This window comes from Heterodontus francisci, chromosome 5 (assembly GCF_036365525.1).
Source record: "Heterodontus francisci isolate sHetFra1 chromosome 5, sHetFra1.hap1, whole genome shotgun sequence".
NCBI classification, from domain to species: Eukaryota; Metazoa; Chordata; class Chondrichthyes; order Heterodontiformes; family Heterodontidae; genus Heterodontus; species Heterodontus francisci.
In genome coordinates, this window is record NC_090375.1 from 47,412,719 (window position 1) to 47,425,280 (window position 12,562).

At 44.9% G+C, this 12,562-nt stretch overlaps 1 protein-coding gene and 1 pseudogene across 8 annotated transcripts in view; one reads left to right on the forward strand and one right to left on the reverse strand.

The window, feature by feature from the left end:
* The window catches only part of LOC137369819 (zinc finger protein ZFAT-like), a 359,810-nt gene that overhangs the window by 267,858 nt on the left and 79,390 nt on the right, over positions 1–12,562 (forward strand). For all 8 annotated transcript variants that reach the window (XM_068031379.1, XM_068031381.1, XM_068031380.1 and 5 more), the window contains 2 exons: positions 8,179–8,267; positions 10,839–10,977. In XM_068031379.1, coding sequence (XP_067887480.1) covers positions 8,179–8,267; positions 10,839–10,977 — 228 coding nt within the window. The remainder of the gene's footprint in view (positions 1–8,178; positions 8,268–10,838; positions 10,978–12,562) is intronic.
* LOC137369534 (V-type proton ATPase subunit e 1 pseudogene) lies at positions 2,835–3,063 on the reverse strand (annotated as a pseudogene).

Here is a 12,562-nt window from a genome sequence, read left to right on the forward strand (position 1 = left end):
AGTCCTTGTGGAGACGAAGTCCTGTCTTCACATTCAGGATACCCTTCATCCTGTTGTGTGGCACTACCACCATGCTAAATGGGATTGATTTCGAACAGATCTAGCAATGGAAAACTGGGCATCCATGAGGTGCTGTGGACCATCACCAGCAGCAGAACTGTACTCAACCACAATCTGTAACCTCATGGCCCAGCATATCTACCACTCTACCATTACCATCAAGCCGGGGGATCAACCCTGGTTCAATGAAGAGTGCAGGAGGGCATGTCAAGAGCTGCACCAGGCATACCTCAAAATGAGGTGTCAATCTGGTGAAGCTACAAGCCAGGACTACTTGCATGCCAAACAGCAGAAGCAGCATGCGATAGACAGCGCTAAGCAATCAGACAACCAACGGATCAGATCTAAGCTCTGTAGTCCTGCCACATCCAGTCGTGAATGGTGATGGACAATTAAAAAAACTAACGGGAGGAGGTGTATGATGCATCTCGGCCCCCTCCTGAAGTCCCCAGCATCACATATGCCAGTCTTCAGCCAATTCAATTCACTCCGCATGATATCGAGAAACGACTGAAGGTACTGGATACTGCAAAGGCTATGGGCCCTGACAACAGTAATAGTACTGAAAATATGTGCTCCAGAACTTGCCGCGCCCCTAGCCAAGCTGTTCCAGTACAGCTACAACACTGGCATCTACCCGACAATGTAGAAAATTGCCCAGGTATGTCCTGTACACAAAAAGCAGGACAAATATGACCCAGCCAATTACCGTCACATCATTCTACTCTCAATCATCAGTAAATTGATGGAAGGTGTCATTGACAGTGCTATCTAGTGGCATTTACCTCACAATAACCTGTTCAGTGATGCTCAGATGGGTTCCGCCAGGGCCACTCAGCTCCCGACCTCATTACAGCCTTGGTTTAAGCATGGACAAAAGAGCTGAACTCAAGAGGTAAGGTAAGAAAGATTGTTCTTGACATCAAGGCAGCATTCAACCAAGTATGGTATCAAGGAGCCCTAGCAAAACTGGAGTTAATGGGAATCGGGGAAAACTCTCCATTGGTTGGAATCATAACTAGCACAAAGGAAGATGGTTGCGGTTATTGGAGGTCAGTCATCTCAGTTCCAGGACATCACTGCAGGAGTTCCTCAGGGTAGTGTCCTAGGCCCGACCATCTTCAGCTGCTTCATCAATGACCTTCCTTCAATCATATGGTCAGAAGTGGGGATGTTTGCTGATGATTGCTCAATGTTCAGCACCATTTGCGACTCCTCAGATACTGAAGCAGTCCGTGTAGGAATGCAGCAAGACCTGGACAACATCCAGGCTTGGGCTGATAAATGGCAAGTAACATTCGTGCCATACAAGTGCCAGGCAATGACCATCTCCAACAAAAGAGAATCTAACTATCTCCCCTTGACATTCAACAGCATTACGATTGCGGAATCCCCCACTATCAACATCCTGGGGGTCACCACTAACCAGAAACAGAACTGGCGTAGCCATATAAATACCATGGCTACAAGAGCAGGTCAGAAATCCTGTGGCGGGTAACTCACCTCCTGACTCCCCAAAGTCTGTCCATCATCTACAAGGCACAAGTCAGGAGTGTGATGGAATACTCTCCACTTGCCTGGATGGGTGCAGCTCCAACAAGGTTCAAGAAGCTCGTCACCATCCAGGACAAAGCAGCCCGCTTGATTGGCAACCTGTCCACGAGCATTCACCCCTTCTACCATGAACGCACAATGGCAGCAGTGTGTACTATCTACAAGATACACTGCAGCAATGCGCCAAGCCTACTCAGGCAGCACCTTCCAAACCCGTGACCTCTACCACCTAGAAGGACAAGGGCAGCAGATGCATGGGAACACCACCACCTGCAAGTTCCCCTCCAAGCCACACACCATCCTGACTTGGAACTATGTCACCATTCCTTCACTGTCGCTGGGTCAAAATCCTGGAACTCCCTTCCTAATAGCACTGTGGGTGTACCTACCCTACATGGACTGCCGCAGTTCAAGAAGGCAGCTCACCACCACCTTCTCGAGGGCAATTCGGGATGGGCAATAAATGCTGGCCTAGCCAGCGATGCCCACATCCCATGTAACAAATTAAAAAATGGTTTGTACAAAACTAAGACCACAGAAAATTAACATTTGTCTAACGCATAATACGTTACTTACCTTCAGTACGTTTTTAAAATTTTAATGTAAAGGTTATAAAAATTATCCAGAGTTTAAGGCACTTTTAGATTCCCAATACATTGCTGCTAAACATTCACACTTGTTAGTCTTTTTACTTCAAATACCAAGAATCAATACCGATTCACACGTTATAAATCAGAATGTTGAATTCAAAGTAATCCACCGCTGTTGAATGGTGTTTGGAAAAGTTCTCATTTTTAAGAAAGCTACTTAGATGCAAAAGAAATGAATCATTTGTGGGCGGCACTGTGGCGCAGTGGTTAGCAGCGCAGCCTCACAACTCCAGCGACCCGGGCTCAATTCTGGGTACTGCCTGTGCGGAGTTTGCAAGTTCTCCTTCTGACTGCGTGGGTTTCCACTGGGTGCTCTGGTTTCCTCCCACAGCCAAAGACTTGCAGGTTGATAGGTACATTGGCCATTGTAAATTGCCCCTAATGAGGAGAATGGTGGGGATGTGGTAGGGAATATGGAATTAATGTCGGATTAGTATAAATGGGTGGTTGTTGGTCGGCACAGACTCGGTGGGTCGAAGGGCCTGTTTCAGTGCTGTATGACTCTATTTGCAGTGATTTTAAAGATACCTTCTTTCTCTGATCGCCATAGAAAGGTATTTGCTGATGAATTCAGGGCCAGTGGTGCTGCAAGTATCAGGTTGTTTCATTTTTCAATTTTCAATCAAAAAGGGGGTTTAATTGGGACAAGATTGCAATCAGCCAGTAAAGGTAGCAGCAAACAGGACTTGTCACCAGCATAGTCCTTTAGGAATGAGCCAGGGCCAACACCAACACCGCCCACTATAACCCAGAAGACAGTAAGGGCGATGATGGGCACCGTCCGGCTATTGTAACCCATGGTCATCCAGAGGTTCTTGAGTTACCGGTGTTCAGACATGTCAGGGAATCTGAGCCTCTGCCTGTTGACCCTATTTCGTGGGTAGTGCCTCTCGAGAGCTGCACCTCTCTGCTGGTCGCCTCTTCCTCTGTAGCTATAAGGCTGTGAGCAGCAGGTTGCTGTGGGTACTGTTGTCCGTCATCTTGGGCTTCATCTGAAGTCCAATTTAAGGCAGATGTGATCGGGTAAACTGCCAAAGTGTAGGAAGTAACCTCTAAATTGTACAAAGTAACCTCTCAGCAAAGGTACCGTAAACAAACCTTTTCTCACTTGCAGATAAAAAAGCAGATGTGAGTACTGAATATTTATTGGTATCTTTGCCACAGTCATCATTGTGTACTCTGCTAGTTTTATACGAATTTTAGGAAGCTTGTAGACCTGACGTTAAGCTGAAAACAATGTACCAATATCCCACAAATTGAGCGATGAGCCTAAGAGGCAGTTGCGCATACGCAGCCTAATGCCCTCCAATCAAATGCAAAAGCCAGTAAATTAGAGCTATCTTCCCGACACGCCATCAATTTTGCCATTATTAAGACCCCACCTGCATCCAAACCCATGTTTTTTTTTATTTGCTTGTGGGCATCACTGGCGAGGCCAGCATTTATTGCTCATCCCTAATTGCCCTTGAACTGAGTGGTTTGCTAGGCCATTTCAGAGGGCTTTTTAAGAGTGGCAGATGTAGGCCAGACCAGGTAAGAATGGCAGATTTCCTACCCCAAAGGACATTAGTGAACCAGATGGGTTTTTACAACAATCGACAGTGGTTTCATGGTCACCATTAGACTAGCTTTTAATTCCAGATTTATTAATTGACTTCAGATTCCCCAGATCATTCGCCTGGGCTCTAAGTTACTAGTCTAGTGACATTACCACTGTGCCACCACTTCCCCACAAGGTTCTCTTCTACAACATTGAATTCAATCATATTATGATTGCGATTAGACAACTCACACACCATTTGGCTGCTAACTAAACTTGACTCATTACTCATTATTAATTCTAAATTGGCCTGCCCCCTTGTTGGTTCCAAGACATTTTGTTGCAGAAAAATGTTGTGAACATCCTCAAGAAAGCAATTCTGCTTAACCCAATCGTTATGAAAGTTTAGACCCCCATTAAAAATACTCTGCCTTTGCTACATAGAATAGAAAGTTTACAGCACAGAAAAAGGCCATGCTTGTCACTCTGCAATTATGCATTCTGCCACTTCATAGCTGCTACCAAGGGGGGCCTGTACACAACTCCCACTATGGTATTAAGTCCTTTTTTATTTCTTAATTCTACCCATAAAGTCTCGACTACCTTCTCACCTTTCATTAATCACTAAGGCTACATCCAACAGGCGCATGGGAACATCACCACCTTCAAGTCACGCACCATCCTGACTTGGAAATATATTGTCATTCCTTCATCGTCACTGGGTCAAAATCCTGTAGCTCCCTACCTAACAGCATTGCCAGAGTACCTTCACCACACAGACTGCAATGGCTCAAGAAGGTGGTTCATCACCACCTTGTCAAAGGCCATTAAGGGACGGGCAGTAAATGCTGGCCTTGTCAGCAACACCCACATCCCAAGAACCAATAAAACAAAACCCCCTCCTCCACTTCCCAATCCTTCCAGTAGATCTTATAATCTGGTATATTTAGTTGCCAGTTCTGATGGTCTTGTAGCCATGTCTCAGTAATGGCTATCATGTCGTACCCTCTGAGTTTACTTTGTGCCTGCAATTCATTCAGCTTGTTCCTCATCATCCATGCATGTGTATAAAGAACATTTATTTGGGCCACATACCCTAACCTGTCCTTGCACTGTAATGTCGTTTTTCTCATGCATTTCTTATTTCTCAATCCTGATTTAATGACCACAGAGTTTTCCCCGAAGCTGTAGTGCCTAAAGCACAATTTCTGACCAGTACTCTACTCTCTTCCCTTTTGTTTGTTTTAGAATTATTATTTATACTACCTTTTCCACCTGAGAATGTGGCTTGAGTAATAAACTGGAGATTATGAAAGTTATGAATGACATCCTATGTGACTGACAAAGGTAAATTTTCCCTCCTTGTCCTTCTCAACCTGTCTGCAGCCTTTGACGCAGTTGAACATATCATCCTCCTCCAATGCCTCTCCGCTGGTTGGGACTGCTCTCACCTGGTGCCATTCATATCTATCTAATCATAGCCAGAGAATCCCTTGCAATGGCTTCTCTTCCTACTGCACACTCTTGTCTCTGGTGTTCCCCAAGGATCTATGCTTGGCCCCCTCATATTCCTCATCTACATGCTGCCCCTCGGAGACATCATCCGAAAGCACAGCATTAGTTTTCACGTGTATGCTGACGACACCAGGCTGTACCTCACCACCACCCCTCTCCTCCGCTGTTGCTAAACTATCTGATTGTTTATCCGACATCCAGTACTGGATGAACAGAAATTTCCTCCATTTAAATATTGGGAAGACTGAAGCTGTTATTTTCAGTCCCCACTACAAACTCCGTTCCCTAGCTACTGCCTCCATCACTTTCCCTGGCAACAGTCTGAGATTAAACCAGACTGTTTGCAGCCTTGCTGCCACATTTGACCCTGAGATGAGTTTCCGAACTTTGATTTGCACCATCACTAAGACAGCCTATTTCTACCTCTGTCACATCGCCTGCCTCCGTCCCTGTCTCAGCTCATCTGCTACTGAAACCCTCATTCATGCCTTTGTTACCTCTAGACTTGACTACTCCAATGCATTCCTGGCTGATATCCCATATTTTACCTTCCGTAAACTTGAGGTCATCCAAAACTCTGCTACCCATGTCCTAACTCGCACCAAGTCTCATTCCCCTATCAGCCCTGTCTTTGCTGATCTTACTCCCCGTCAAGTAATTGATCTTGATTTTAAAATTTTCATCTTTGTTTTCAAATCCTTCCATGGCCTCGCCTCTCCCTATCTTTATAATCTCCTCCAAGCCCCACAACCCTGCGAGATATTTGTGCTCCTCTACTTCTGGCCTCTTGAGCATCCCCAGTTTTAATCGGTCCACCATTGGTGGCAGTACCTTCAGGTGCTTAGGCCCTAACCTCCCTGCACCTCTCCGCCTTGCTACCTTGCTTTCCTCTTTTAAGCCACTCCTTTAAAACATACCTCTTTATCCAAACTTTTGGTCATCTGGCCTAATATCTCCTTGTATAGTTGAGTGTTATATTTTGTTTTATAATGTTTCTGTGAAGCACCTTGAGACGTTTAATTATGTTAAAAGTGTGTTACGACCGAGGCGGGAGCAGTGCACTGTCAATTCAGTCCCAACACTCCACAGGTCGCAGCATATTATTAAAGTTTTCCCACCTACGGAAATTAGCAAAATAATAATTAATAACCCTGAGAATAAAACAGACCAAACCAGTTATCTTTAAACAACAGTAAATTAACTATTAATAAACTAAATCTTAAATACTATTAATATAAATTTATGTCCAAAGACTTTATAACTTATTTTTTCTTAACCCTAATGCACACTCACATACATTCAAAAATCAATGGTTAACCTGTTTTAAAAATAGTATTTCTTAGAAATAAAATAAGTAGCTGGGTTGTAAGTCCTGGTGAGTTATGTTCCTGGTTGGTGGGGTGTCCCAGATTAGAACAATCAGATGCCACTCGAAGTATCCAAACGAATTTGATGAAATAGTCTTTTAATAGATAGGCATTCGAAGCACTTTGTTTGCAGCAGGCGTCACACAGTTCTTTTAACAAGGAATATAGCCACAGGTCTATTTGGATTCTGAAATTGGTCGTTTTTCAGTAGAAACTTTACTGAGAATTCCAGCGAACACAAATAAACGACAGAGAGTCCGTCTTGAAGACAAATGTTCTTTTTTTCCAAGGTTTTTTATTCTCTCCTTAGGCAATAATACAGCCTGTAATTCAACGTAGTTTTTCTGCTAAGATAAATAGACAGCTTCTTCCTTCAGAGCACGCTTCATTGAACTTTAGTTCAGACCGGTTGAAGCCAGTCTTTATCCACAGTTAAAAGTTACAGTACACCATATGACCTCTCTCTCCTGCTGTGGCCTAGGAAACAGGTGTGGCAGCTGGGACACTGTGCTCAGTCTTTAAGACTCTGTTTGAAAACAGTGTGCCTTTAAGACTCTGTTTGGAAACGTTTTAAATAGAGGAGGAAAAAAACAGTTCTGTGAGAGGTGCTATATCAGTATAAGTTGTTATTGCGATCCTTTTTTAATTTAGCTCTTTGCTCCTGCTATTCTCTGAACAGGACTCCTAATTTGCTCTTTCCTATGTTGTTGGTCCCAACATGGACCACAATGATTGGATCATCCCCCTCCCTCTCCAGTATCCTTTAAAGCTGGTTCAAGATGTCCCTCACCCTGGCAACATGTAGGCAACATACCATGTGGGACTCTCAATTCTGCTTACAAAAGGATTCTATCTGTCCCCCTTATTAATGAATCCCATACAACCACAATATTACACTTCCCCATTTCATCCCTTTGGACAGTCTCCTGCTCCAAGGTGTCATGGTTATCATTCTTGCTGTCCTTCCAACAGTCTTTATCCTTATCCTCACGGGCAGCAAGTTTGTTGTGCCTGTTGGATTGGATCATTTGTCCAGCTCACAGTAATTGCCTGAATTGGGGGTAATCACCTACAGTTGATTCCTTAACAGTTTTTAAATTTTGAAGTTAAATTCTAAATGTTAAACTAAATTTCAATTTGGCCTACTCACCCACTATTTTCTAGAGAATCCTACTCTCACCAAATTCATAGCTTTCCACTCTGCTCATGCTGCACTCAGTTCACGTTACAATCTGGAGTTGCACCCTGTGCCTCAGATAACGTAACAATTTGCTTAAGTTAACAAATGTTATCTGCTTGACTCACATTGCCAGAGCTGCAAAGCTTTTTAAACATTCACGTTACTTGGTTTTGTGTTCATTTTAATACTTTTAAAAAAATTTTCATTCATGAGAAGACAAGCATCAATTACAAGCAATTTTCTGAGTGGCATTTTCACTACATAAGTTATTGATATTTCCTTCCTCACTCGAGTTGTTTTCTTGTCCTGCAGGTAAACAATTTAAATGTACAGTGTGTGACTACACCGCCGCACAAAAGCCAAACCTTCTTCGGCATATGGAGCAGCATGCTGCCTTCAAGGCAAGAATTGTTTGCCTAGAATAAAATCTTATGAGACATCTACTGTATGAACATTGATGGTTTGGCAGTACTTCCAGTGAAGGGACCCGAGTCAAAGTTATCAGTCAGGATTTAGAATCATTACGTCCAGTGGTTAATGGCCAGTTTTATTGGTGATTGTTAAGAATATTGTGAACAAGGCTGCATGTTATATCACCATTGAGGGTTGGGCAATCTCACCAGGTATGAAGTGTTGACTGAACTGGGATTGAGTGCTGCTCCTACTGAAAAGGAATACTTTACAGTTTCCATGAAGCAAGTTGAAGAGCCCTAGATGGTCCTGTAGTGTGCTTTGTCTTATGGGGATTGCTAACAGTAACATGATTGAAATCAGGAGCTCACTATGGCATAAACCCATGTCCCATTGCTTCTCGGTACAATATCATTCCTGACAGTAGCCCTGAAGCAAGACATTGGGTTATGGCCCTCAACTAAAGGGAAGTAACATTAGGGTGTGAAGCATACTTCCTGCGAAGATAGCACAGTACTGTCAGTAAGGTGACACTTGTTGCTGTTACCTACGATGTTGTGATTGCTGTTACGGTTGACAGAAACCGGGGGGAATTTTATCATGGCGATGGGGGTCTCGACATCCAGAGAAATGGACAGCAAGATCCCCGCGTCGCCTCTTTGGCACTAAATGCGGCGAGAATTCCATCAATCAGGCAATTAAGTGGACAGCGGTGGGCCTTCCACGGGATCAAGTACCTCATCGCCGGAAGTTCTGCTCTTGGAGAGCTGTCGGCCAATCAGAGGCCAGCAGCTACAGGGCCACTGCAGAGGCAGTGGCTGCTGCTGCATCTACCGGAGGCTGAAGTGTCGCTGGAACCAGGCCTCAGGTAGATCGGGGTGGAAGGGGGTTTCGCGGGCTGGGGGAGGAGGGGACCGACAGCATGGGGGGTGGCCCTCAGCAGGCCCCCTCCTTCCCGATGCTGGGTCCCTTGTTCAGGCAGTAAGTGCCTTTTAATGAGGGGACCCTCACCCAACACACCCCTGGAGCCGAGAAGCAGGTTTCCCGTGCAATGACCGGGTCATTGCCTGCCACACGGCTAATTGCAGCTGCAGCAGGAAGGGGCCCTTAATTGGGGATTAATTGTCCAGTTAAGGGCTCAATTGGCGGCGAGGCGGGAAGACTGTTCACAGGCCTTCCCGTCGCGGACTGAACTTTAGCGAAGTTTAGTGGTGGGCACCCCGCCGCCATCCCACCTGACTTTATGCTCTTCCCGCCTCCAAACCCACCACAGGGGAATAAAATTCAACAGCCCCCCGACTCCCAGGGATCAAGTCTCATAATGCAGGACACACCTAAGGTCGAAAAGAAGAGATAAAATATGATAAATCATGAAATAATAGGTAATGCCAAACCTCAGTTAAAATAACATTATAGGAAAAAGAAGAGACTGAAGACTGTAAGGACTTTCATGGTTTGGTTCTACTAGAAAAAAATGAATTAGAACAGGAAGCATTTGGGGATAGAAAGTGTACCTTGTTACAGGCTTAAATTGAGCACAACAAGGCCCAATTTTGGGGGCCACTTACATGTGGGCCATTGCCGATGAAGCAAGCAACCCAAAATTTGTTTTGCGAGATGGGTGAGTTGGCCTATGGAGAAGCAACACATGTAGGCAGTTCACCAAACTTATAGAAATGAGACCTAAGACCCAATTTTGAGTCAACCTCATGCCTCCCTCTTGGGGCCACCCCACCTGCGCAACATCACTTCTGGGCCCAGATAAATTTTTACCTCTTGATGTCAAGCAGTGAGGATTCTGGGAGGAATGAAAGCATGTAGCATGCCATATTTGGAATATAAAAGGAACCAAGTCCAGAAGAGCACTAGTATCAGTAAAATAGAGTTGTGAGGGAGGGAGAGGGAGAGAGAGAGAGAGAGCGCGCAAGTGAGTTTGAAGATGAGGGGCCTGATTTTCCTCCGTCCCTTGGATAGATGCAGTTTACCTGAAGTATGTTGCATCAGGCCACAGAGAACACAAATTTGATGAACCAGGTCATTTAGCTTATTCCACTTGCTGATTCTGCCACCATTGGACTGGTACAAATTGCAGTATTGCTTAGTTAGTGCACTGGTTCCTAGTCTGATGGCTTTTACCATCATATTTCTTGGTGATTTGATTGTCTCGATTGGACATTGGTGGGTGGCTATTTCTGTTATGGGTACTAGTACATTTAGCTTTGCTGAAGGTGGCCTCATAAAATTCCTTTTATAGCTATTACCATGAGGGTTGCGGTTTGTTGTGCTTGTGTTGTGATTGCTGTCTGATTGTTGCAACTTTTGGGATTCCTAATGCAGTTTTCGTTTTTTTTTCTGGTTGCAACTACTATCCCTGCTGTTGGCATAGATGTTGCTATTATCCTGTTGTTGTGTAGATGTTGGTACTACCCTGTTTTTGGTATCGATGTTGCTGCTGTCTTTGTTGTTGTAGATGCTGCTGCTGTCCCTGTTGTTGGTGCATATGTTGCTGCTATTACTGATATGGTTGTTGTTGCTGGTAATGTTCTCCTTATTCACTTCAGCCTTTCCGATGTGCGCTGTGCCACTATTCCTGTAACATGGCTGGATCACTGAAGAGACATTACCACAAGAAACATCCCAATGATGAATATGTCAATGCTGGGACTGGTGTCCTTGCTCAGGAGAGTGTGACGCAACAAGGTATCAAGAGCTTTGTTTTGAAATATGCATGCAACTTACAGTAACAAAGATTACTGAATTGCTTTTTATGGTGAAAATAAAGTTCCACTGTGCCAATTTATTCTCACATTTCTCCTATTAAAACCTCGCTCTGCTAGCATCCAAGAATTTTTCAGTTCCTGTTCGGTCCTTCTGGCCATTCCGGTCATTTTCCATTTCTCAGGGTCTCCATTTGCATTTTCTATTTTCTTGTCTCTGTATTTATCCATCTCATAGCATTCTACAACATTGAGCTAGAAATTTGACAGTGACTTGCCTTGGTAGCACAAAGTGGGCGAAGTCAATGGAACTGAGTGTCAGGTTGATGTATAACAGCAAGATGAAATTCTACCCCATATTTTCTCTTCATAATCTATTGCTGTGATCCTTGACCTGGGATCAGTTTGTAGTCTTCCAGCCTCTGAGTTAGATGGTTGTGGACTGCATTATGATATACCAGTGCAGTACTGAAGAAATGCTGTATTGGAGGATATACTGGCCTTTAGATGAGATATGCATGGATATTAAATCATATACCAATTTGTAAACAACAGGGAGTTCTCCTGGTATCCTGACCAATATTCCTTTCTCGACCAATACCTTTGAAAACATTCATCTCATTGCTGATGATGGCATCTTGTCATGCTGGAAAAGCAGCAGCCCCATTTACATTACAAATGTAATTTATTATCTGAAACATTTTCTGTGATATCTTATCAGTTCTCTCTGATGCGAGGTGCTGTATAAAGGTATGGTTCAGCTGACTAGGATGTTACATTTTGTTATAAAAACAGAAATTCCTGGAAATAATCAGCAAGTCTGGCAGTATCTGTAGAGAGAGAAACAGAGTTAACGGCTGAGATTTTACCCTAGGCGGACAGGAGCCGGCCACTGACTCTAAAGTCAGTGGCAAACCCGCTTCCGCCTCGCCTGGGGATCCATTTTGCGAGTCGCCGGGCTTCAACTGGTGTGAGGCGGGGCTTCCACCCGCTTGAGGTAGGAAGTCCCACCTAATAGGGCTATCAGCCGGCCAGCAGCTCTTAGTCCCAGCAGTGCCACCGGGAGCGGTGGCCACTGCTAGGACTACAGCCCAGCATCAAGAAAAGATGTTGGGGAGCCTGGCGCAAAGGTAGGTTTTGGTTGCTTCGCCGGGGGTAATCAGTCAGGGGAAGGGGGGTGGTTGGGGTAGCGGGGGTGACCCTCCATCGGGCACATGGTGCCTGATCATGGGGCCCCCCACCCCGGGCTGGTCGAGAGCCGCTTGGTTTTGTCAGGTGGCTTCTCTCGGTCCTCGGCTGCCCGACCAGCCACAGGTAAAATCCCCACTTAAGGGCCTTGATTGGCCTGGGGCGGACAGGCGGGCCATTTTACTTCGCTGCCCTGTGTAAAGTGGTGGTGGGAGTGGGTTGGGAAGGTCTCCCGGAGCCTCCTGCTCCATTTTACACCCCTCCGCCACCGTCCTGCTCTTTGGGGTGGCATAAAATTCCAGCTAACATTTCAGGTCTGTGACCTTTCATGAGAACTCTTTTCCCCTTCTGTTCAGTATTCACAGTTTTGTTCGCCGAAT